This window comes from Lytechinus variegatus, chromosome 19 (genome assembly GCF_018143015.1).
Source record: "Lytechinus variegatus isolate NC3 chromosome 19, Lvar_3.0, whole genome shotgun sequence".
NCBI lineage: Eukaryota > Metazoa > Echinodermata > Echinoidea > Temnopleuroida > Toxopneustidae > Lytechinus > Lytechinus variegatus.
Genome location: NC_054758.1, coordinates 22,482,945 through 22,510,875, shown reverse-complemented (window position 1 = coordinate 22,510,875; position 27,931 = coordinate 22,482,945). Strand labels below are relative to the sequence as shown.

The 27,931-nt window shown below is 36.2% G+C and overlaps 2 protein-coding genes across 2 annotated transcripts; both read right to left on the bottom strand.

Moving 5' to 3' along the window:
• Positions 1 to 1,878: 1,878 nt before the first annotated feature.
• On the bottom strand, positions 1,879 to 12,603 carry LOC121405815 (34 kDa spicule matrix protein). The gene is made up of 2 exons (XM_041596773.1): positions 12,371 to 12,603; positions 1,879 to 3,208 (listed from the first exon to the last, which is right to left on the bottom strand). The coding sequence occupies exons 1-2, from the start codon at positions 12,472 to 12,474 to the stop codon at positions 2,326 to 2,328; spliced, it is 987 nt and encodes a 328-aa protein (XP_041452707.1). The 5' UTR covers positions 12,475 to 12,603; the 3' UTR covers positions 1,879 to 2,325.
• Positions 5,925 to 12,358, bottom strand: LOC121405817 (41 kDa spicule matrix protein-like). The gene is made up of 2 exons (XM_041596774.1): positions 10,943 to 12,358; positions 5,925 to 7,737 (listed from the first exon to the last, which is right to left on the bottom strand). Exons 1-2 carry the CDS (start codon positions 10,978 to 10,980, stop codon positions 7,059 to 7,061), a joined length of 717 nt encoding a protein of 238 aa, XP_041452708.1. The 5' UTR covers positions 10,981 to 12,358; the 3' UTR covers positions 5,925 to 7,058.
• Positions 12,604 to 27,931: the final 15,328 nt, after the last annotated feature.

Below are 27,931 nucleotides of genomic sequence, written 5' to 3'. Positions count from 1 at the left end.
TACTAGATATCACATCAGCATGATGGGCACCCATGACTGACTACAATGAGCGCGCCTGCACGATGTTGCCTCTTTGTCAGAAATAATATAACCGTCACACATTATAATTAAGGAGCAATTGGAGCCCAACTTATCATATCATCCTCAATCCTCACCTCATAATCTTATTCGAAAGTTAATCCAAATAAGATGTTAGGCATCTTTCTTAGGAGCTGGGAGCACTGATCAATCGATATCTGTTAACATAGTATTACACATATACCCCAATACATTACAATAATTTGTGCTGATTAAAATATTCTGTACACAGCAAATGGATGAAATGTTTCTTTACATGTCAGAGACTAGTAAATTGAAAATGAATTGATCTGAATTCCTAATATAAATGTTGTCAATTATTATTATTATTATCAAGAAACTCGTAAAGAGCTGGTTGCAGTTATAGCATCATGAAGATGATACGATTTTAAGGGCATTAGGGTTTGTCAAGTCGTTTCGAGGCATTCCTGCAATACTACGATACCACGCCAAATTCGACGTATTTCTCTGTTTATCTATTTTGCTCCCAAGTGAGCACATTTGACCCCCTTTTTATCTAATGGATAATGTCTTCTTAGATAGAGATTTTTCAAGGAACAAACTTCTAAGATTCTAACCGCTTTTAGTGTATTTTGGCTACCAATGAAAGTTTGTTGACCATTTGACCTTTCCCTGACCTTGTCTTGACCCTTTATATCTTCTGGATAAGATTTCTGAGGATGAACTTATCAAAATCGAAATTTAAAAAGTACACATATGCATAAAAACACGGAAACGGAACTTTCTTAACACTTTCAGTGTAATTTGCCATTTACCAAGTTTGTTGACCTTTTGACATTTCCGGCGATTACTTTTTAACGGAAGGTCAAGAGTATATAACTGTGTACACTTTCTTGTTCAGTATAACAAGACAAGCAATTTGATGTATGACTCGACACAGTCGGGCCAATTTAAAAAATAACCCCATTTTGACCCCTCACATGGTCAAGATGACAATTAAAAATTTGTCACCAAGTTGAAAGTTGTTCCTCGTGATATCTCCAATCACATAAAAGTGAAAAATCAGACTCGGCCAATTTGTCGAAGTAGATGACATATGCTGCCTGACTATTCGGAGGATCTAATATGAGTACATGGAGTCGTCACAGATGCAAATAACCATAGACCTATAAGAAATGGACACTCATCGATTAAATGAATTCATTAAAATGTGAATGTCATTGTTCTCTGAATAACATTCTGTTCAAATATTTATCTTTTTTGATCCTACTGTGTTCCTCCGTCAGTAAGGCCATGAGTTGAAAGAAACAGTTCGTGATCAGATATTAATATTACACGCAGGAGATGATGAATAACTTGAATCCTGGAAAGTCGATTTGCAATTCGAGCTTACCTTTGGTTATCTTAGCTCCATGATTTATTTGGGAGAATGTATGCATGTTTTAGAATAGAGACAATATTGTGATTGTTTATTTTTTATAATCCCTTTCTTTTCAAGTTCCACAATATTCCAGAGATACATAGCACATGGCATGAAGAGATCGTGCATCTTTCAATGTTATTGAGGTCATTATGTGATAAAAATAGAGAGAGTCTGGGTAGTCGCAATTGTCAGAACACCTGTATTTTTTAACTAGGATGCTCATATGTTTATTTGGCGGTGGATCTCGTACAGTAAAAGAGTGAATCGCGTTGAATGTCCATCTCCAATGCCTTCATGAGATGACAAACGCAAGCGAGGTAATGGCTTCAGCCTCTAAGATGGCGGTGTAATGATGTCAATGTCTAGGGTCTAGTTCCATCGAGGGTCAAGAATAAAACGAATCGAAATGGTTTTACTATGATATATTACATATTTATTTTACCAACTTCATCGTGATTCAAAATTTAAATCTTTACAATCATATCCAATGTCCTTTTCTAAAAACAAAACACATTTTGAAAATTAAAAAAATAGGCCTATGCCACAAAATGAATAGACCGGCTAAGGCACAGACCCTATAGTATTAATAATTCAAACAGATTGTTCAAACGTATGTTATCCTTCTAGGCTTGTATTCTGTAACTGTTCTCCGATAGCGTACCTGCACAAAACACACTGTTGAAAAAATATCAAGAAATGTTTCGCAGATTGAACATGGAACATTGCGTTGAGGGCATCCTAAAACATTTTGGTGTTCACAGTGTCATCAAAATCCGGTTTATGATGTAGGAATATAAACACTTAGCTGAAGAGAAATAAAAAATAACAATGTGAAAGTAGTAAGTTCAATATGAGTTCGAGTCTTATGCTGTAACATCAGTTTCAGCTTCCTGGAGCATACGGGGTCTGTTGAACCTCGGGTTTGGACTATTTGGCTGTCCCCCCATGCCAGGTCGTTGTGGTCCCCCACCAAAACCCGGTTGTTGTCCCCCAAAGCCAGGTTGTTGCCCACCGAAGCCAGGTTGTTGCCCGCCGAAGCCAGGTTGTTGCCCACCGAAGCCAGGTTGTTGCCCGCCGAAGCCAGGTTGTTGCCCACCGAAGCCAGGTTGTCGCCCGCCGAAGCCAGGTTGTTGCCCGCCGAAGCCAGGTTGTTGCCCACCGAAGCCAGGTTGTCGTCCGCCGACGCCAGGTTGTTGCCCGCCGAAGCCAGGTTGTTGCCCGCCGAAGCCAGGTTGTTGACCAGGGGGGATATTTTGACCTGCAGCTACCTCACAGACGAAAGCACGCATGGCAGTTGCCTCCACAAGGTCCCACTCTGGTCCAAGATTTGGTCGTTGGCCTGGTTGTTGCGGGGTTACGTGCTGACGCTTCATGACGGGAGCCCTACCTGGAGGTGGTGACCATGGGTTAGCAGGGTTAACGGGCCATCCACTTGTAGGCATACCAGGTCTACCACGACGACCAGGAGGTATAACTCCCTGACTGGTGAAAGCAGCGAATCCATTTGGATAAGCTGGGGTACCATCTTCCCAGAATCTAGGATTTTGAGTGTTCCATCCGAGCCAGACTTCATTTTCCATCTGGTTGTCTTGCGAGAAGCTTGCCACCATATTGTAGACTTCATGGTTCTCCATAGGTGACGATATTGAAGCTAGAGCACCCATTCTAGAGGGACCGTTTCCACAAGGAGTAACCATTTCACAAAACTCAGATGCCATTCGGTAAGGGACGCGAATGTTGAAGTATCTGAATAAAGATAAGACATATGATTGCATGATTTTTCTAAACATAAATAAAAGCCATGAAGATAACAGTATTGACACATATTCTGGTTCCTTATTATCAATGATTGACTGCAATTCATCTCGTAATAACTAATTTATTTTCGCTAACATGGAAAGATTTCTAATGACTGGTACCAGCCATATTAATGAGTATTACACTGAACCATCAATGTGGGGATGCCTTATCAAATAATAAGGAATCACATCAACTTTTGTTATGAAACATAATAATGCACAAAACTTTACTAGGATAGGAGATTAAATTCTATTGTTACCTTTGATAAGGTCAGAGATGTCATCGGGGTTGCTACTCTTATACTCAGGCATTTTCCTGTTTTTCTTGCCCCGAAATGAATAAAAGCTATAGGCCTATATGAAGTGCAAAGGTTCCATTTGCTGTTATCCAATCGCCATTTCATTTTAAACATGCTGAGGTATATATTATATTAGTTTATTGAAATATCGCCGACTGACCACCCAAAGTAGCGGCTTTAAAAAAGGAAATCTTATTCATGCACATCTTGACAAATTATGTTAGCGAGTTGTAGACTGTCATTCAGATATCGTTGCAGATGCGCTATGCAGTGGTTGCCGTTTCTACTTGATAATCCTTGGTAAAGTAAAACCACTAAGAGATTTATATTAAGGGTTATTAAAGGACAGGTCAACCCCGATAAAAAGTTGATTTGAATAAAAAGAGAAAAATCAAACAAACAGTACACTGAAAATGTCATCAAAATCCAATGTAAAATAAGAAAGTTATGACATTTTTAAGTTTTGCTTAATTTCACAAAATAGTTATAGTCACATCCCGGTCGTTATATGACATCACTCACTATTTATTTTGTATTTTCCTATACTAGATATGAAATTTTAAAATATTCTCTTCATTGTTCAGTGAAAAGAAGTTTTATTTCTCCCTGAACATGTGGAATTATCATTGTTTAACATTTTATATATGTTATATATGTATAATTCAAACAATAAAAAACAAAAGAAATAGTGAGGAACCTTATTCTCACATTTGCAGGTAACTAAATTGTGCATGTAACTATTTTGTGAAAACAAGTGAAACTTTAAAATGTCATAATTTATTTTTTTTATCTCACATCCGATTTTGATGAAATTTTCAGCGCTATGCTTGTCTTATTTGTCTTTATTGATTCAAAGCAGCATTTTTCTGAGTTGGACTTGACCATGTTAGGGAAACGCACAAATTAATCGATTTTATAAATCTTCTTTTTAGCTGTCACTTCCTGTAAGCTTGTCCTTGTGCACATTCGACTTCTGACGATAGTAAAACTCATTGGCGCCCTCCTTCTTTGGCTAAGAATTCGCTTTTTTGACATATATACATTTCTTCTCATGAAGCGGTGCTTGGAATAATAAGGAAACACAGTTCTGCTTGATGAGAATTTGGTTTAGTAAAACCAGAAAATTGACGATTAGTGATTTTGGGACGAAGTCCGTTAATTAAAAGTTATGACAGAATAAAGTTCTGATTTTGCGACCTCACAGGCGGACAGCTCCTACACAGGTGTATTATTAAGAAAAGGCAATTTTCGAAGAAAAAAATGCAAGCAATATCATTTGTGCGGGAGATATATAATCACGCACATTATCTCGTAAACCCTTCTCCTCCTCTGTTTTGCGAGTTGAAAATTTGCACTGTCGCTAAATTGTTTGTATTCAAATCTGATCTTTCCAAGGGAAGCGTTCAAGAATACACTTTTCTCGGGACCCTTTTCTTTGCCAAAAAAAAAAATGATAATACGCTTTAGCTGCCGCGCTTCGCGCGGGGTAATTTATATTTTAATTTCATACATTGTATTCCCTTTTTGTGCGTTCACAATCACTTTTGAAAAAAAAGGTTCAAAATCACAATATAGTCGACTGAATTGGAGCTGATTTGGGTACTATAGACAAGAGATAGCTCCTTTTCATTTTAATCTATGAAACACCGAAAGCTTCACGCGGGCCGGGAGGGGGAAACTCCACCTTCCTGCACCCACCCCCTATGGAGCGCGCTTCGCACGCTCTGTAAGTGTTGGCACACTTCGCGTGCATTGTCCACCCCCTCCAAAATGAAACCCTGGCTACGCGGTTGTTAATACGCAATAACGTGCGTCCTCTAAGCATGATTTCACCAATACAGTGATGCCTTTTATATCCAAAACAAACTGAAATTTGAGAACGACTCTACGTCACACCTAAACTTTGTGAAATTCCTCTCTCCCTGGGAATGACCAAGAACAGTTCAGCAAAGAACTTAGAATCCTAAACTTTTCTCAGCCGAGACCTGTCCTGTTGACGGAGCCAACGTCATTCGGCCAGATGTCACCAAAGCCAAGATAAAGACGTTGCGCATGCGCAGAAGGGAGTTTGTGTGTATAGATTAGCAATGTTGATCGAACTACCTTTCTTCAAGCCCCAGTCGAAAAATCTTTTAACGAACGTGGAGGAGTCGAAATCTAGGGCCCGCAACACAAAGCTTGGCAATATCGTAGAACATATTTTAACGATTGATTGAAGTGACAAATTATGTACAGTAATTAATCGTAAAAACCAAGCGTATGATTAATCGCTGACCTTTGTGTTACGGGACTCTGAGTTTGAATAACGGAGTCCATGGTTTCTCAATGAACAACAAAGAATACAAGTAAAACAAATGGGATATAAACAGTACAAATTATCTTTATTGGAATCTTCATTCATTGTAAGGTGTTTATAAATATGAAAAGCAACATAGAATGTGAAGTCTGTCAATGATATGAAGGCAAAACACAAGTATGGAAATACCAGAGACACCAACATCTAATAAGAGTATATACTGTTACATGGTTTTCTGAATATAATGCACGCATCTATCAATCACCGTGTTCCTTTCTACTTCCCAACGTAAGTAGAATATGCAAAATATGAAATTTTAGATAAGGTGTGCAATTATATTTGACATGAAGTTAAAAATAATATTAAAAGCTTAGATCTTTTGGATTCTTTATGTCGACAACAAAATCACAGAAATTTTTTCTGCTGGGAAAGTAAATTCGCAGATAGAATTATGTAGCAGTACCATCCTAAATGACAATTTCCTTGAATCATAAATAGTTTTTATAGATAATCATTTTGAGTGTTTCTCGGCTGTTGGCATAGAATCATTATTTTCAACAAAAAAAAAATATTTCAGCTTGTAATAGACCTTATGCATATGACGTCATAATCTCGAAGCGCCCTCCCCCAGAGGATAAAAGATTGCAGATCACCAATGCATGCGAGGCAAAGTCTTTAGCCTCTTAGTTTGCGGCGAGGCGATGTCACTGTATAAGGTCTATCTGATTGCTTTCGTTCAATTTATCGTTTCACGTGTTTACCTATAACTGAGATCGCTAATATCACATGCAAATGAAGATGCGCTATGAACTGTAAGTTAGCTGGGATAAGAAATAAAAAAAACCTCTTGAAATTAGGTCTTAGTCATGTTCATAAACTATGGTAAAGGCTAAAACAGAATATGACGGACTGATGAAAATCACTTTTAACCATGTTGACGAAAAATTGAAAAAGAGGGTGGGGTATTTTTTAGTCTCTTCACGTTTATTATTTTCTCTTTTTTGCTGAAGTTGCATAAAAGAACGATCAGACACTTCCATTATGCTCCTCTTTCAAAATAAAAGGTCTTTTCAAGACCAATTACATACACCAAAAACGTCGACACAATTATATTCTGAATGAAGCATCATCAGCATTTGTACAACAAGGTTACCCCTGTGAATGTTCGATCTTTGAGGGAAGCGGCGTCGACTCTGTAGAACCTATAGACGTGGCTGAGGTTGGTTGGGGCTGGTGGGTTGGTTGGGCTGGTTAGGGTTTGGTTGATTACCAGTACCAGGTTGGTTTGGGGAAAATGAAGGATTGTTCGGAGTAGTTGGCCGGTTAGGTGTAGAAGGCGGTTGGTTCGGTCGGTTGCCAAAGTTTGGGTTCGTTGGTTGTTGTGGCAAGAGTAACGATTGTCCTGCAGGAACTTCGCAGACAAAAGCATGTTCGTGTCCTGTTAGTTCCTGGATGTACCAGATAGGTCCCTCCATTGGCGGTATGTTCCTTCCGTTTTGATCAACTCGCCCTGGGATTGTACCAAATTCACGTCGCATGACAGGAGCAAAGGCTGACTGTGCCGTAAAAGGGTTTCTTGGGTTTACAGGCCAAGCACCACCACCCTGAAACTGGCCACCATCGAAAGCTGAGAATCCATGTGGATACGCAGGGGCTCCGTTTTCCCACTGGAAAGGAGAATTGCTTTTCCATCCCAGCCAGACTTCTCTCTCCATCATATTGTCCTGTGAGAAACTGGCCACCAGTTGGTAGATTTCCATGTTTTCTTGAGGCGACTTTGGAGCAGCTAATGACCCCATGACTGCTGGACCATTTCCGCATGGGGTAACCATTTCACAAAATTCGCTGGCCCATTGGTATGCCAGAGGAATATTAAAATACCTGCAAGTGGAAGATATCATGGTAAAAAATGTGGTAAGTCCAAAGAAATTCCTACTAAGTCGTACTCTGTCTATAAATTAGATTTAATTGGAGATGATTTCGTTTTTCTCCTTCTTTTTAAACGGTTTCTATTTATGTACATGTATTCTTTTTGACCAAGTTATAGATATAAAATTTGACCAACGTCAAGTCAGTTTAACCATGGAAAGCCATTTGCACCACAATTTATTCGTATTGAAAGATTTATTGAAATAAGGTTCCACCAATTTTACACCAGTGTCAGTTGGGATGATAGATAATACCTTAATATAATTCACATTATAAACCCTAAGGCTTACCCGAAGCTTTAGCCGGGCTTTAAGTCAATCGTTGGAGTGACGTCATAAAGGCGTCAGACAGTCAAACATATTATTGTATTATGTTTCTAAACTCTCATTAAGTTGCCGTTTTCGTTTTGGCCTATCAAGGGTGTTTCTACAACACCAATTAGTATTAAACAGCATCGGTTTGATTCCAAACTGGTGTTGTTTCAATACTTCTCTGGTGTGGACATATATAGACTCCGGACTGGTGTTAAATCATCACCGGAGTTTTTGCACTGTAATTATAGCATTCCCCTCTGATTGGCCCATGTAGAAACTAAGAACATCAAAGATTTTCGAGACATTATTGCCTGATGAAGAAACATCTTCTTGATATGATATCATGCTTGTTAAGAGGATATCAGGTTAATACAATCATTTTCATTACAACATGCTTAGCTGGGTACGACCACACTCACAAAACCGTCTTCAAACTGATCCATTGGAAATAGCATATTAAGATTTAGTCGGTCTGGAATGGGTTTGCCGGGTAGGCTGAGGCATTAAAACAGATATTAAACATGTTAAATAGTATTACTGCATACAAGTGTTATTCCTGAAAATAAAGAAACACAGCTAATAAAATGAGATCTAAAAAAAAGACATTACAACAACAAAATGGTGATGGTTTTGATGATAATAACGAAGGTAATGAGAGGGTTTACAAAATGATATCAAATGTATGTCAAAAATATGTATGAATTCATGTATATATATGAATATAAATATATGTATTGTTTAATGTACCCGTCAAGAATATACATGTTTATCACATCTTCGGGAAACGAAGACACACATTAACGCATATAAGCCCGAATGCTTTCGATCTGTCACATACAATTTAGTATCGATGGTAATTTGTTATTACTGTATTTCGATGTCACTCGAAATCGAATGAAATCAAGATTTGCATTAATGTAACCATTCTCCAGTGAGAACCACTACGGGGAGAATGTAGTCGTTCTCTGCGTCGAAAGAAAACGCCCCGTTCGCGCGGTATAGGGAAAAAATTCTTAATTGTTCATTAGGATATGCCCGTAGATGATAACTACCTTCACATGATGAATCAATCTTAAGAGTTTGGTAAAACAGTTTCAAAAGCAAGCTATTGACAAAGTTAACGCATTTGGATAATTCTCTCGTGATTTTCGTTTTACTTTTAGAAAGGACGTTTTGTTTAAAATCATTAAGGACATGGAACTCAATTACCGCAATTTTAATTCTGCCGCGTTTGAAAGGTGAAAATATTGAGATATAGAGTTAGCAGAATTAAGCGTCGGAATATGCTAAAGTGCAAACGTATAAACCCAAAATAAATGAATAAAAGAATGAACAGAAAATAAAGTATACACAAATTGGTTGGCAGAAGGAAATATAGTGCTTAAAAGTAGCATTAACATCATTGTAATAAGAAAAGGAATAAATCGCAGGGGCGGGAGGTGGTAGAATGGGGCTGCCAGATGGGCGGGGCTGTTAATAGAGAGTGGATAAGAAGATGAACGCGTTATAATAAACATTGGTATTATTAATGCTTATCACGCATCCCTACAACTACTTTGATGAAATATAAAAACTTATAAAATTTATTATTAAAATAAAAGAAGTTTCTGCAGCAGAGTCTCGAGAACATCTGTAATCTTACCAGATTGCATAATCTTACAGGAAAATTGGTATTTGGTGTGTGTAATCTTACAAATTTCCTTGAATAATATAATACCCTTTCCCCTTTTTAAACAGAACTTTTCTGTTATATTGCCAAAATATTCCTGTTTATGAATTTACAGAATGATTCTGTCATTGCTGTTTGCCAAAATCTTCGTTTTTTTCTCTAAAACAGGGTTCTTTTTAACAGTGTATGGGAATAAAAAATGTCGAACAGAGGACAGAACCCCTTTCCTCGTCATGAGACAGTGTTATAGGACTCCTATACCACTCTACCATGACCTGTTTTGGCCTTAGAGAAGGAATACAGATGGAAGCGTCCTGTCACATGATCAGTTGCGTTTAAAGATGTTTCTGGTCGGTTCAAAAATATTTTGAATATGTATGACTAACGTAATAAATCAATTTACGTTTTATTACACCGGTAAAAAGATATATCCATAAAAATATAAAACAAATAGACTTTACAACCATATGGAATAGATAGAAATAAATAAATAAATAAATAATTAACTAAATAAATACATTTATAAATAAATAAATGAATACATTAATAACGAAATATGCCCTTGACCACTCTTCATAAAGTACATGAAATGTGTAAAATATAGGATGGAAAGTGATGTTGATGATGGGTAGGGGTGAAGGGGGTAATTATGGTGAAGTGGATCGGCAAATGAGCGAATCTTGAAATCAATTTTATTAGCATTTATTGTTTTTTATTTAATTTGACAGGTTTGAATTCAAGTAAGTCGAAACAATTATACTAAAAATCCATATTTAGTAAAATGAGATTTGTTGGAGCGAAAGTTAAAGATTAAAAGAAGCCCAGATTCGAAATTGAAGATAAAACTCCTCTAACGTGATAGGTTGAAATAAGTCGATTGAAAGGGAAACGTCGCATACAAAGAAAATACAAGCAACTGTTAATAAAGAAAACAAGGCAAGTGAAATGTACAATACCAGGAAAAATAAAAAGGAAAACAAAACAAAACAAAACAGATAAAGTGAAATGCACAGTACCAAGAAACATAAAGAAAAAAAAACAAATTAAAGGGAAAAGGCGACAAAGTGAAATGCACAGTACCAGGAAAAATACAAGAAAAACAAAAAGGAAGGAAAACGTCACACCAGACATGAGCAAAAGTAACCGAGAAAGGAATTAAGAGTGATTATCTTACCTTTTGAGAGTAGGCGACTGGCATACGAAGGCCATCATTGCGCATGCGTTGAACGATCTTGAACCCCGCCCATATACAAAAAAAGTAATTGAGCCTTGAGCCCATCGAGCTGTGACGTCAATGTGCAGAACTTTTCAAGCCTTCATCGTTTCATCTGGTGAATGGAACTAATTTTGTCAAAGTCGCTGATTATTTTTGTTGTTGCTGTTTTTAATTCATAAAGTGGGATCTCCGAAAGGCCGTCAAAACCAAATACTGACAGAATTCTTAAACTGGAAACATCTTTGACTCAAACAGCAAATCGTTAAACAATATAGAGACAAATCAACAAAATATAATTGATCTATAGTTTTCTTATTACATCATAGAGAACAACAGCCAAAATAAAGCAAACAATTTCCTGGCAAGACGTTTTATGTTAGCTACAAAGAGAAAGAGAGAGAGAGGGGGGGGGGTACAGGGAGAGAGAGAAGAGGAAAGAAGGGCGACAATGTTCGATAAAATTGACAAAAATGGAGGAAAGATCATTGTTAGAAGGCCAACATAGAGAAACACACAAAATATATCAATAATCTTTTAGACGTTAGAATAGTTAGGTTAAGAAAAGTTATAAAGACTGCAGAGGAAAAAATGCGCTGCCATATCTGCACATTCTAGTATGATAGAGACAGACAAAAAAAATGGCGGCGCAAGAGTGGGCGATTCGAAGCCGGAAGCCGGTATCGTTTCTTAAACGATAGCTGGATCGGCTCAGTAAAATATCGGTAGTAGCCTTGACGATACCTCTCGTCTGATCGTGACCGATGGAAACCAGAATACCGGTACAATTAGGCTATACCTAAATTTTGGCTATGTACCTACATGTCTTTGGAAATAAACCTTTTGTTCCAAAAGCATCAAGACACACATTAGTCGTGGAAAAAGGTTAGTGGCGATCATTTTGCTGCATTAATGTTATAAATGTTAGACAATGTCATTATGATAGAACGAGGCAGCATGGGATATCATTATCCGGGTGGAAAATGAAGCTGAATTTTAGGGACATGCCTTTTCAAAATGTATTGGCATTTGGTAAGGTGAAAGTCGGTTAGTAACAATCAACGTGTTATTTTCTTCGGGTTTTAATTTCCAACAACAAGGTCAATGTGACTTCCTCCTTGCTATGCTTTTAAAAACTTGAATCTTTCCTCAAAGCACTGCCACTCTCGATCCACAAAGTCACCTGGGAGGAGATGATTTTGTGGCACTTGTGAGGGCGTCGGCTTTAATAAGAAAAACTGTACATCTAAATGCTGAATACCATACACATTTGGTAAGCTGCTTTATGTAATAGGTACGCAGTTGTCACCAAATGCTGGTTTAATATTGGGTACTGGAAGAAACAGTCATCCTTGGGATAGTAAAAGCTTTAAAAATGTATAAACATACCTGTAACATGATGCACCGGAGCTACTCCGGACATAGTATGCAGGGCAGTCTTGACCTGTAGCAATGGCTACAAGACTAGCCAAAATAAGCAAAAGTCCCTTCATGGTTCGGTCTGAAACCTGTGGCAATCTGGGTACAATATTTCTTTCTTGATTCTCGAACTGTAGAAGAAATGGGATTGATGCATTCACAACCACCAGCAAACTCGAATGAAAGCCCGAGCCGTACCTCCGAACCTCGCGCACAACAGGCGTAACCCTTCCCCGAGCTCAGGAGTCTAATGGGGCGTGGTCGAGTAAGCTCAGGGCACGCCCCATGCGCAGGGGAAGTGCGCAGAAGCCCCAAAGTGGGCTTTACACTTTTGACCAATCAGAGGGTTTGGTAAGATTGACGCACATCCAGACCTAGCCGGGGTTCCGAAAGGGAAACTTGAGTCAGGGGCTTTGGGATGAGCGCATAATTACCCATAATGAGTGTGACTTCCTGTAGGAGTGAGGGTGTGTATAGGCGAATGTGGGTGTCCATGTGTATAGGCTATCTGTAATATACGGTGTGCATAACTATGGGGCCTCCTGAGCAATGCTCCTCATGCGGTTTAAGATATGCCTAGTTATATTCTCTGACATACACCGACACTATGGCTCACCCTAAAATCTCAGTTAGTACTTTAATTCCCCATACGCAATATGTGTCACCCAGGACAAGACTTTGCAAATGAAATAAAAAGATAAGATTGTAATATCTTTCCGAATTTATTCAAAGGTCACCAAAACTTTGGAATAGCATTTATTTCAAGTATTTTCATTTTGGTCTTATGATTATCTGAAGGTCGACTGCATTTGGAATCACGAAATTGTTGAGTTCAAATTATGATTCACTTGGGGAACAAAAAAGGTTGAAAATATTGTTCGTACGTAAACTTTGGAAAACTGTAATAGATGTTTCATCATTTTTATTTTAAAAATTTTCATAAGCAATAATAATTCACTAAACATGAAAAAAGTCTATGATTAATGCATGAAAGTTTATTTTGGATTATTTGGGTAAATTAAAGATAATAAATAATGCAAATATATAGATCATAGAAAATTTGTAAATCATAACTGTAAAGATTATGCTGAGATTTATTATTCATCGTAATATAATTACTTGTCTAATGTAGAAATCGAAATGAAATTGTTTGTAAAAAAAAATCACTCGAGCTTTAGTAATATTCTGCTCATTACGGATAATGATCATAGTCCTTGTCTCCTTATATATACAGAAACAACAAAAACAGTAATGTAGTAACAGTATTTGCTCCTAATGATAATAAAAGTAACAACAACAACAATAATAATGATAATAACAAAAATAACAACAATAATTATAATAATGATAATAATAATTATAATAATGATAGGAAGAAGAAAAAATAAGAATAACAATAAGAAGAAGATGATGGTGGTGATGACGATGATGATGAAGAATAACAACAAGAAGAACAACAACAACATTGGAAACAACAAAAATTATGTTAATACAAACTTTTTCTGTTTAATCAACAGGAGATAATTAAGAAGAGTTTTGAATAAGGCAATTTAAAATAATTGCTTACAAATTAGAAGAGTGATAAAGAAAAGGAAGAATAAATATTCCTAAGAAAATAAGACATGACCTGTCTGGACTATACAGACTGATATCAACCTGTTTTTTCAAAAGTCGTCTAACCTTAGACTGTGGCCTAATCATGCTAATGTCTCACCTTACTTCAAGTGAATATTAGTTCCAAACATTAGCCGCTATACTAATCACACAACACACCCAGACATATACACACACTCACACTCCCTCCCACCCACTCAAACCTAACTCCGGTTGCGTACAGGTGGGGGGCTTAGGGTCGCTTGCCCCCCCCCCCCCATTAAAAATTATAGCCAAGAAAAACAAGACAAAAGGAAAATAAAGGAAAGAGAGAATGGTGAAAAATATATATTTTTTTAACATTAACTAAGTCAAAATCAATTACAAAATTGAATCTTTGTAATAAAAGATGTCCATTTTTTTGCTCGCTCGCTTGCAGTAAAAAAAAGAAGCTTTTTGCCTCTTCGCCTTATCTGATCCCTTAAAAAATTGTTGGCTCATTACGTAGCTTTCCAACACACACAATACTTTAAGATATATAACCTGATTGATTATATAAGCTAACAATGATTCAAGCGATGACGTAAAGACAACCAGGTCTTGTTTGAGACCATGTCTAAAGTCAAGTTAAATCTATGTATGACACAATGATGATTATAATGATCATTATAATCACATCATCAAAAATCAAATGATAATATATATAAAAAAAAAAGAATTATGACTAGACTCCATACATACATACTCCATTTATTTGTCCGTACGTCATTGATTGATTTAAAGAAAGTTATCGACTAAATGTTTGCAATTTCGTTAATCAAAATATCGGATGTAGTTCATTCTTTGCGCTTTTATCATACATTGTTAAAACAATAAAATATATACGTTATCGAAAATAAGCCCTAATCACTTTTACAACATTAATCTTTCTTTCACGATTACCTGAATAAAAAATCATTCAACATTATACGAAAAAACATGATTCCTTTACAATACAATAATTGGTAACAAAATGTTTTGTTACTCTATAGTTGAGGGTCTGCCAGAAAAGTTTGATATGCGGTATTATATGTGTTAATCATTTAATGCAATCAATTAACAATAATCATTGACTATGCCACGGAAACAATAGACGAAGGGGTTAATCAAACTAGGTACCCCTGAAATAGCATAAAGTCAGTGAAAGGGTTTGATATGGTTTTGCGATTGTATATTGGCTAATGATGAGATAGAAAGAAGTATAAGAATGATATATAATTGAATGGAGGTACTAGCAGAAATACTACTAATATCAAGAATAGCAAAATTATAACAATGAAGACGACGACGACAATGATGATGGTATACATTTTAAACTACAATATTTCCAAGATCCACCTAAGTTTCGAAAGTAAAAAAGAGAAACCTTCTACTGATTTTAGTTTGGGTGGGTACAGCAATAATAATGAGGACATTAATATTAATAATTGTGATTTTAACAACACTAATTATACCAATACTAGTGACTATAATTATATAATTATTACAATAACAATAATGATTTCAGTTGGAGCGACAAGGAGAGTTTACCTAAAAACATTCAAAAGAGCGCCAGCTATGTTTCAACCTGTTTTCTTTCATGCAAAGCTTTTGACTAACATATTCCTCCATTCATTCGTTTTTTTTCTTTAAAATCATTTATAATGATGCAGAAAATGATTTGATTATATAATTGCATGAAGTACCATGAACAGTATACATGCATATTTATTTCTGTTTTTTTTTTTTTTGGAGAAGTATGTAGGTATGTCTTTCCAAAAATAATTGTTTTGAAGACCTCAGTTGTGAAAGGGGTTAGGTACATTTTTCATCAAAGTTGATTTTCTTTTTTGTCTCAATGTATAGATTTTTAGTAGCTCTTAATGCCAAAGAAAAGTTAAGATTCCCATGAAAATGTGAACAAAAATCACATTTTTTAAAGGGATTAGGTCCATTTCAGTTTGGCTGCAAAAGGGATTAGGTCCACAAAGAATTATTTTTGGAAAAGAAAAAGAAATATATGAAGACAGGTAGATTTCTTTTATACCCAATTTCACATTCACATGGCAGGGTATCATGAAAATTTAGTTTCGCATTAAAATATTAGCAATATGGGAGAATAAAAGAAATCGAGTGGGCCTAGCCCCTTTTGCAACCAAACTCTTCTGAAGAGCTGGATTAGGTCAATTTTTCGTAAATTTTAATGATTTTGTTTCAAAACCCATAGAATTTTACTCGCTCTGTTTATACCAAAGAAAATTTGAAATTCAGTACATGAAAATGTGAGTGAAAGTGGCAAAGGAAAAAACTTTTTTAAAGATTCAATTCATTTCAGTTTGTTGCAAAAGAGGTCTGGTTCAATATCATAATTTTTGAGAAAAAAATATATTGAAGACAATGAAATTTTTTATACCCAAATATGTTCACATGGCAGGATAGTACATCATGATAACTGAGTTTCTCATAAGAATATTGCTATAAGTGAGAATAAAAAAAAACGTGATTTCTTTTTGGGAATGGTCCAAAGTGGACATAACCCATTTTACAACCAAACTCTTCATTTGTTGATAACCATTATGCTGGTCTTATAATTTCACATTATTCTGTAGAAATCATTTTTTAAACATGTGCAGTCATGGCATGAATTGACATGAGTAACTTTGAAGTTAAACTTTGTTATAACCTGTGAACTGCAATAAATCATATGGCTTACATGGGTCACGTTACCGCGGAGTTCAAGGGGGCTTCGGTCGCCCGTTTTTCCAATAAGCATGTACACAAATGTACAACGGTCATCTAATTACATAAGATTGGTTAGATGATAAGAACTCATTGAAAAATATCTATTATATACATAGTTTATGGAGACCGAACGCTGTAAAGTAATTTAAATCTAGACTAAAACACATTACCGCGATTACGCTGGGGGAGAAATCGTCATTCGAAGTAAGCGCGTGTGCACTTGTATTTTACGAGGGCTAACTGAAAAAGTCCCGTCTTCTCCACTGAATGAAAACTTTTAAAAAAATTATTTCAGAAAATAATATTTCGTTACAATAGATATATCGTACATATATGTAAATGCACATGAATAACTTATTTTTTTACCATTTTGTTGAATCATATTCTAACTCACGTTATGACCATTACCACAAGCAGAAACTACGTTTAACAATTTCTTTATCTCAAACTGAAAAGCTTGGTTAAACCTATCAACCCCCTTTAAACACACTGAGACATTATTACATGCAACTTATCTGTATCCCCCGTGCTATGTTGTAACCTTGAACTGTTTCCCCCTTCTTACTTTACCACGTTCAAGGCAAGGTGACGGAGTTTCCTGAATCAAAATTTCCTATCGAATCCGAGGTTTTCTTTTTACCGTATCACCTTTACTCGTCACACCCTGACAACTCTCTTCAATATCTGGTTTTATGTGATCATGTTTTACATAAGAAATGATACACTGTAAAACTGACAATTGGTGTTAATAGAGGACCACACCCTCAGGTATTAAAATAACACCCTAGAGATTGAACATAACACCACAGAGTGTAAATGTAACACCCATAGGTGTTGTAATAACACCTATTTGTGTAAAACTAAAACCACCAATTTAACACCGGTGTAAAAGCGGACCATTGGTGTGGTCCGCTATGTACACCGGTTAACACCACAGTTTTTGCTGCGTACTTTTACTACAATTTCAGGGTAGCGGTCTTCAGAGAAGAGAAAGATCGCTTGCTCCCCTGCCCTAAAATGATTACTGCGTCTGCCTTCCCTGCCCCCCCCCCCATACACCATTACCCTTTTTTCGTTGAAACACTGTTTCAGGGTTCAAACTTGTAATTAATGATCATTTCTAATTCATGGGTAATGTGCACCCGTTTTAAGTCGATGTATTCAAAATAAATCCAATTGATACTTCGATTCGTCGACATTGAATTTCAGTAATAACTTTCTCTATAATGTTTCCCTATATCAAACCTCTTATATTTTTCATGAACAGAAGTAAAGAATGTGATACTGATATTTTAACGATTAAAGCATTCACTCCTGACAGAAATGTTCCTAAATATTATGTATCGCCGATCAAAATGTTTTCAAAATTTCTGTAAATGCAGTGAAAAAAGCATCACGAAATGATTAAACCTAAATAACGTTTTTCCTGTGTTTAATCCTATTCACTCAACTTTAAGCATGTTGAATGTGTCACACAGTATAAGGGAAATCACACACATCCCATGCCGTCTGCTTAAAAAACTTCGTTAAAATATCATTTATAGGTCGATATACGAAAGCAAACGTTGGCAACAACTCAGCAAAATGGCTATTTATAACTTATATCAAAATGAAGATTTTTCCCCCCAAATTTTTCAAATCTAATTTGAGTAATTTGTATGGTCGGCCTGACCTATTACAAATTTGGCAACAAGTCAGAAAATATGCGATTAATTCAGTTTAAAATAGCTCCTGACCTTATACTGGGTCTTCAGAAGAGTTCCAACGTCATGACCAAGAGGAGCATATCTGGTCTAGGGGAAACCGGTGACTTCCGGCGTGGATTAAGGGTACGGAAAGGGTGCCCATGGCAGGGGTGGATGATATGTTCCTCTGTCTAGGGGTCAAATATATTTTCTGTCTTGTCATAACCAGAGTAACCCCCTTTTTCTGCTGACCGACCATCATAAATCTTCTATGACCAAGACCCAAGTCTGTGGTTACACGCCAAGCTCAAAGAAAATCGATCTGTCTTCCCCTTTCGAACATTTCTCTTCTATTTATTCATTTTTTTTTCATTTTATATCATTCCGCTTTCCGAATTTAACAATATCAACCTTATTTCATCAAAATTGCGTGTGTGTTTTTCAAATGATTAATTTCATTGTTATTAATTCGTAAAGCTTGCTTTTCATGGATTTTAGCACGTAATGCTCAGTTGATGGCTCAGAGCGTCCGTCTCACAACCGGGAGGTCGGCAGTTCAAGCCCCTTAAGCGTCAGCCCAAAAGACGTTAAAATAGGGGAGTTGCTGCTACCCTGTTTGACGTTCAACATAAAGGGACGAAGCATTGTTGATCTGGCGTTGCACAGTGACTGCCGAGCACAATTTGGCAAAATTGGTTTTTGGAGAATGCATATTTCAGTTTTCACTTTCGAACAATGAAATATGGATTTTTACTTTTATCTTTCATTTTCATTTTTTTCACATCTACTTGTATGGTGCCAAGGGTATAAAATTTCACGAAAAAAGCCCCGCTTATCTATTCCAGTAAATAATTGTGGTAATTATTTAAAGACTCTTTTTAAACGATTTGTTCACCCTTGGAAAGTGTTGATTTTAATCAATAGAGAAAAGTCAAACGATTATAACCCTAAAAATTTCATCAAATTTTGATGTAAAATACATGAATAGGAAAGCTACATGACATTTTTGCTTATTTTTCACAAAACAGTAATATGCACAGCTCTGTGACATGCAAAACAGGGAGTCTATAATGTCACTCACTCATTATTTATTCATTGTTTTATAATTTGAATTATACAATATTTTAAAGGTAGAAAACAAAAATATTTCGTATAAAAACAATTGCACGAGAAATAGTGTGTGAGTGATGTCATCGGTCCGCTCATTTGCATATTGACCAACTGTGCATATAACTGTTTTCTGAAAATAAGCGAATATTCAACATGTCATAATTTTCCTATTTTACATCCGATTTGATGATTTTTTTTTCCTGTAGTCAAATCAATTTGTGATGGAGTGAACTTGCCCTTGAATTTTGGCATATCCCCGTAAATCAGATGAATGCGTATGTCATTACTATTATTGCGCAGATGATATTAAATTAAAAACTTAGCATTTATTTCTGGTGCAAAAAATGAAAATATTCCCATTAAATTTATGTTTGACATAAAACCACTTTGAGATTTTCAAAATCGCCAGAAATTTCAGGGTATGATATTTACTTTACTCGAATTTTCACAAAGATTGATGCATAACAAGTATTGTGTCTCCAAAATGAAATGTATTTAGATCTTGGTACATTAGAATTTATGCAAAGGTCCAAGTGTATTTCATTCTTACTCATGTAGATTCAACAAGCTTTGCTGTTTAATCCAGTTTCTCTCATATTTTACCATGTTTTTTTAATTGTCTTTAATTTCAAATCGCTGTATGTTAATTCAGATGAATAACTATGCCTTGTCTTAGAGTCTTCTGATACCATATCGTTGTTGTATTATGTTAAATACATGTACACACTAAGAAACAAAGGTTCAAATTGAACCCCGAAAGGTTGATGCAAAATCAGCACCCTATGGATTCAAAAATTGAACCCCTGATTTGAGGTCCTGCGGTTGGGGTTCATTTTTGCATCCTGCGGGTTCTAAACTGCACCCTAAATTTTGAATTGAACCCCTAGGGGTGCAGTTTGGAATCCACAGGGTGCAAAAATGAACCCCAACCGCAGGGTTCAATTTTTGAACCCCAAATCAGGGGTTCAATTTTTGAACCCATAGGGTGCTGATTTTGCATCAACCTTTCGGGGTTCAATTTTGAACCTTTATTTCTTAGTGTGTACGTGGAAAAAGCCAAATCATATAAAATACGATAAATCATACAACAATTGACCTGCCATAGACACATTTGCCTTGGTATGAGCCTTTTCAAAGCATTTTTTAATTTCGGTCAAAAAATGGGAAAACTGGTATGAAATAAGACTTTTGGAAAGGTTCTGTATCTGTTAAATCTCTGTCAAAATAATTTTGAATGAACGTCGTATAGATTATCGGAACTTTTTGAGGACACCATGAAAATATATAAATATTGCACTTTTCTGCCAAATGGTGAATTGTGGGTTTCGAGTCACGGACTTTTTGAGTGGTTAAGAGGTTCTTTAGCTATTCATTTTGGCTTCAATATTTTGCCTGAATATCAAAAGTTCAAGTTTGATTGCCGGAATCCTCGGCAAATTAAAAAAGATATATATAAACTCATCACTTAACCCTGGCAAAGGTAGCGATCCTGATTTAGATTTTGGAAAAAGATCTTGCAAAAATAATAACGAGATAACTTCAATAAGAATGACAATTCGGGGGGGGGGGGGGGGCCACTCGGATCTGGAAAGTGTAGGGATGTGTGGCCCCCAAATCTGAAACCATACCCTACAGAACGGAAGTTGCTCTTGTAATGAGGAGCTTAAAAATTAACCCTCTTGAAATGGGGGTGCGGGGATTTAACATGAAATGGGGGTCTTGAGAACTGCTACCTGGAAATATGGGTTTAGGAAAAGGGGGAGAAAGGGTTGGCTGTCCATGATAACCTTTCCATGTGAGATCAACATTATTTGTAATAAGCGGTTCATTTTGTTTTCTCTCTTCTTGTGATTTTTATGTCGGGATCATCATAGAGATGAATTAATTTTATAAAATATTTCGTGTAAATTCTAGCCAAACTATTGAATTCTATGATCTTTTCTTATTAGTAACATGACACATGATATCACTTTGTTATTTTGTTTGATTTACCGTATATGGTGAGCTTCTTTCCTTTTTTCATATGTCATGTATGTGTTAACTTTTTATTGTATATGGACCCTATATGGAGAATTGTAGTCATGTCGACTAAACTTAATATGGGCTATCCATCCGTTTTGCATTTTTTGTATGTGTTTTTATACCAAAAAATACTATACTATGCAATACTTAACTCTTTCATTCATTTCTAATTTTCTCGGTTTTTTGTTATTATTTATGTTTTGACGGTGAGGACGAATATAATAAAAAAGTGATCTTTACCATTTTGATGATGTTGAAATATGCATTCACTCACAATTCTACTGACAAATAGAATAAGGACATAAATCACCGACGTTAATAGAAAAAATATTTCAAAACCGACAATGGTAACAACTATATTATTCAAATTAAGCAAGTCAAGGTGTGAGCATCCTACAATAGCCACTGATATTGACTGACATGTAATAGTATATGATATATTCAATTGAAGATTAACAGGGAGTTGCGTGTAAGAGTTATCTTAATACCTTTGCTAATCTTCATCAATTGCAGGTTGTCAAAACTGGCACCACACTTAAAGATAATATCAATTATCCCAGGAAAAGGTGATTTCCTAAAAGGTTTATTAACACCTGAACAGGTGTAGGCCTATAATGATGGATATAATTCGCTCGTTGTCTTAGCACCTTCTCGACCATGTGCCAATTCGAAGTAATTGATGAAAACAAGTTATCAAGTTGTTTCGAAAATTACAAATAGCTTTAACATGTTTAAGATTGAAACACCATCCTTTTCGATTGCAACGGATTGTTAAGGTTGTATGTTTCCGTATTTAGTAAAACAATTCATTATACCAGGGAGATATCTCATTAATTATACTCATTGCTCGGATTTGATCCCAGAACACTTCTTTTGTAGGGCACCATATTATCAATTAGTTACTGTCAATTGTCTTTGTTTCGAGCGTTCGACATAATAATTGTGTGAATTATTGGTACAATGACAAAAGTGCATTTTACATATACATGTATGTATTTGACAATAACCATGGCTCGAAATAGAAAACAGTTAAATTTTTGCCCTTTCGTGTACTGTTTAAGACCGTTATTGATTATTATAAATGTGTTCTAATTTATAAAGAAGTGTAATTGTAAAAACATACAGCTATTATTTCTTTGTGTATATATTGTTAAAGACGAGTTTACAGAACAATTTTCTAATTAATACATTCTAAAAACACTGCGTAAAATTTTACCCAATATTGAGTAAAAAGTTAACATGCATGCTTGCTGGGTATTTTTCATTTTTTTTCTTTTTTTACCCATTATTGGGCTATTTTAACGCAACATTGCGTAAACTTTACAAAACCCGATCAAAAGTGTACTCATATTTTTATATTTTAAAAATCAGATTGATATGTTTCAATTAATTAATCCATATATTGACCGTTCGATCAATCCATCAACCAATCATGCAAATAATGAATGATTGAATCAAACAAGGAATGAATGAATGCATGAAGGAATGAATGAATGAATCAATAAAAAAATCAGTCAATCAATTAATGGACGAATGAATGGACCAAAGAATCAATAAAGCAATCAATAAAGCAATCAATCAAACAATCAATCAATAAATCGATCAATCAATCGATCAATGAATGAATCAATCAATCAATCAATAAATAAATATAGCGGCTTCCATCGATCACAGTCAAAATGGTTAGTAATTCCATACATTTATAGTGGAGGATTCTTTAGTGGAAACACCCCCACAGCGTACCACACTGTGTCCCATAGAATATTCACAGTGTGGGAGGCATTATGTGAAATCACCTTCACACTATAAATTTTAACATATTGATATTGTGCATCACATGAATCGATGATGCCCCATATACTACCCTACAGGGTGTATCCATACAGCACAGGATGGCGTATGATCCGGGAGTAGTATGGGTAGAGATTAGAAATCTATTTTGGTATCAGCTCATTACCGGAGGCCCTCTCAATCCCGTGAACCCCCCGAATGAAAAGGATATTAGCATATCCTCATGACGTCAGCTTATTCATTTCAATATTCATAAGGCATCAATGGGAAATAGCATACATGTAAGACAGGATGTATTTGAACATAGTAAGCATAAAATTCATTTTTACATAGATTGTAATATACTGAAAATCAAAATTGATCTTCAGTAGTAGAATTTTCAATAAAAAGAATTAGGAATAATTAAGTAAATGAAAATGAATAAAGATATATAACATTAAATATTTTTCATAAAGGTGTGGAATAAAAATGTATGATCGTAATCTGCTCAAACGAATTCCCAAGTACATCATTGTGCTATATTTTTCATAAAAGTGTGTTAAGGATTGGAATAAAGATATATGATCCTAATCTGCTCAAGCGAATTCCCACACTCTAAAAACAAGAAATGTTAACTTAACATTTGAAAGGTTGGAGGAGTGACAACATGTTCTAAATGTTGCATTTACCACTTTAAATGGTTCTATCCCACACTTAAAATGTTGGATTCAGCTTTATACAAGGTTGGATGTAACATTTGGAAAAGGTGTTCACTCCTCCAACCTTTCAAATGTTGATTTAACATTCGAATTTTTAGACTGCAGTACATCATTGTGCTATATGCACCTGATATAGACTGTCACACACGATACTATGAAGCAAATGGAATTTATCATCAATAATTGAGTTCATTTCAGATGGGGTAAGGCCTAGGGTGGATGCGAGCCCTCATGGTCTTAGCCACTTCATTTCAGATGGGGTAAGGCCTAGGGTGGATGCGAGCCCTCATGGTCTTAGCCACTTCATTTCAGATGGGGTAAGGCCTAGGGTGGATGCGAGCCCTCATGGTCTTAGCCACTTCATTTCAGATGGGGTAAGGCCTAGGGTGGATGCGAGCCCTCATGGTCTTAGCCACTTCATTTCAGATGGGGTAGGGCCTAGGGTGGATGCGAGCCCTCATGGTCTTAGCCACTTCATTTCAGATGGGGTAAGGCCTAGGGTGGATGCGAGCCCTCATGGTCTTAGCCACTTCATTTCAGATGGGGTAGGGCCTAGGGTGGATGCGAGCCCTCATGGTCTTAGCCACTTCATTTCAGATGGGGTAAGGCCTAGGGTGGATGCGAGCCCTCATGGTCTTAGCCACTTCATTTCAGATGGGGTAGGGCCTAGGGTGGATGCGAGCCCTCATGGTCTTAGCCACTTCAGTACAGATGGGGAGGGACTTCGGGGCCCAAAAATTTTAACGACAAAGAAAAAAAATAAGGAAAAATATTTAAAAAGGTAAGATATGATCTTATTGTTTGACTATTAATGTCAAAAGCCGTGGTGTAGTGGTTCTGACTCTCGCCTTGTAAACAGATGGTCGTGTGTTCGAATCCCACCGCGGTCGGTCTAGCGTCCTTTGGCAAGGCGTTAATCCACACTTTGCCACTCTCGACCCAGGTGCTAAATGGGTACCCGGTAGGATGAGAAAGATATTGTATGTTTGATTTTGCCAGCGCCATAATGTGGCTGCGATGAATGCAAGGAATGCTCTCCAGGGAGTGGAAATTGTGCACTTTTCGTGCTAGATTGAAATGAATCCAATGACCGGGGTAATAATATGCTGTAACGCGCTTTGGGCCATTCTGGGAAAAGCGCTTTATAAAAATTGGCTATTATTATTATCAAAATCTATCATGAAATTGGAATTTGTAATAGAAACATGTCGAAAGTTTTTCTCGGCTGTAGCTTTTCACACTTTTTACCCCATACGCTATATATTATGTTCCTCTCGAAATTTGTGGCTTGTCAAGCCAGTTGTTATAGCCATGCTTTTGCTAGGAGGCTAGATTTTTTTTCATATGAGTTCTACCTGAACACACAAATGACCCATTATGGTACCGTGTTGATCTCTTTCTATCTAATAACAAACCTCTTAATTTTGTTCCTTATGATAAGCAGACAAAATCATGATAATCTATATATGTATTTGTGTACACAAATGGAAAATACAATGAAATAAATGCAAAAACACGGGCCGTGGAAGCGAGGGGGCTTGGGGGGTATGCTTCAGCCCTCCCCCACTCAAAAATGACCATATGATTGTGATGTTTTGCATGATCAGCCCCCCCCTTCCCCCCCCCCCCACTTTGAAAACCGTTCCGCGGCCTCTGAAAAAAAGTGCAAGAACAACTTTCACGTCTTGGTTCTTGATTGATTTTACATTTCTCTATCTCTAATGCTCTCTTTCTTTCCCTCCCTCTATCTCTATCTTAAGTTTCATTGTTATGGATAAAACTCCACAAGACGCGCAAAATCAATGTGGATTTGGTGCTTTAGATATAATCTATATTATTATTGTTATTATTATTATTATTATAACGATGAATGAATAACCAAATAATAACATGCGTTATAAGTTCGGGGGAAAGATAAATCAAAGCTTATTTCCATCTTTTGTACAAAGTTGAAGTTTGAAATGTTTCTTGAAACAGGTTTGCTAACATTAGCACTGACTGCTCTCTAAAAAAATTTGCTCAATATTGCGTGTATTGGGAAGATGTATGTTTGCTGGATAAAATTAAACCCAATACGTTTAAAATTTTGCGCAATGTTGCGTAGAAATCTACACTTTAAACATTAATTTTGTATCCAATATGGGGGAGCCACTTAACAAATAGGCGTCTTCCATTTCTACCCAATACTGCGTAAACTTTTACTCAATTTTTTAGCATGTTTAGGGTGTGTGTCAAATTTTCAAGATTTCAATAATGAATTTAAAAAATACAACAGTTCTAGAAGAATGTTTGAAACACTAAAATATATAATCTTTGGCCATATGTTTTTTTTAATTTCTATTCAAATTTATCTCTAGTTATTCACGTTACATTTTGTTGTGGATTTTGACGTTGGGTTTATTATCATAACCATGTTTGTATCTTTTGTTTAATGTACACAGTGTACACTTTAGCCACTGGCTGCGAGATACAATTTAAAATGAACCATGAAATGGTAATTTTGAGGACGGTGTTACTTAATTATAACTGTGTTTTAGACCTCTATCCGGAGAATGATTATTCTTGCAGAAACAAATGTGCATATCTGTTCTTGTGTAATCGCATCATATCTGTAGTTGATGTATCAAAACTACTTCTTACCATAAACTTAGCATTGACAAAATGTAAATATTCGTGTCCCGTCCGACGCACAACCGATTCCCGTCTATATTATTTCAACTATTCGATCAGGCTGTTTCCATTGCCTGGTTCCCCTTCAAGATCGGTACTAATATTCTATTTTTTACATATTCGTTTTTTTTCTCTCGTTTACTAGTTTTGAATATAGTGTCTTTATTCTCTCTAACACGCACACGTAATCACTGATTTTCTGATTCCATGGTGTATATAGGGTGGATGGTTTATTTGCGTTCAAAATGTAAGGCTAAAGGGTTCGCACCTTCCGAAATATTCGAACTCTACCACTGTACACTGCATCAATAATTGCAAATAGCACCAATTCAACACGTTTTTTTTTCTTGGTCGCAAAACATATCATCCCAAATAAGCTCCCACCCGGTGTTTCCCTCGTTTTGAGTACGGGGGATTCACTTTCATTTTTTTTCATGATGTCTTTTCACATGCGCCCCATCCTATCACATGTTTGTCTTCTCTATTCAAAGACTGTTGTGCTTATTAATTTTGTCGTCCATGAAAGCTTTCGATTTCTCAGCTTTCTTGAACACTTAAGATGCACTTGGGAATTTTCAAAGATTCCATTCCTCCGCAGCTTATCAACATTTTACGATTGTTATTCATATTATTTGATAAGGACCAAACAAGAAGATCAATTCATCGTAAACAGGATCATCCTAATACGTTATCCTTTATAATATTTTTTAAACTTAAAACGTCCATATTATTGTCTTTAAACATGTATAATATTCTGCAAACAAGATAATAATTAAATCGTGTGTTTAAAACAATCTGCAGTCAAGAAATGAATTTCATCGTGCGTTTGAAACGAAGGTCACAATTAAGAGTAGTTAATTCCTACCGATCATTATTCACACTTTGCATACGATAATGATGAGTTACGTAGTCTAATGTTTTTCTGTTTCCTTTATCAGCCTATAAAGAGCATAAACCGTATGGTTTTGTACTTCATGGAGAGTTCTATTTTTGCCCCCTATTTTTAACCCCGTTTTACGCTTTTCCGGAAGACGGGGGAAAACCACGTGAGTCCGGACTGAGTCAGAAGGTGAGAGGAGAGGGACTTTAGAGATGGGCGGTGCTTACGTGACTATTCGGAGGTATAGGGGAGAAGTGACTGACAACCAAGTTTGGTAACACCCACTTTGCTGCGTGCCGTGTGCAGAAGACCGCGCACCCAT

Coding starts and splice junctions, on each gene's coding strand:
- LOC121405817 (XM_041596774.1), bottom strand. CDS start 10,980: ATGATGGCCTTCGTATGCCAGTCGCCTACTCTCAAAAG. Junction 7,738..10,942: donor CAGTCGCCTACTCTCAAAAG/GTAAGATAATCA, acceptor TTCCACTTGCAG/GTATTTTAATATTCCTCTGG.
- LOC121405815 (XM_041596773.1), bottom strand. CDS start 12,474: ATGAAGGGACTTTTGCTTATTTTGGCTAGTCTTGTAGCCATTGCTACA. Junction 3,209..12,370: donor TCCGGTGCATCATGTTACAG/GTATGTTTATAC, acceptor ATCTTTATTCAG/ATACTTCAACATTCGCGTCC.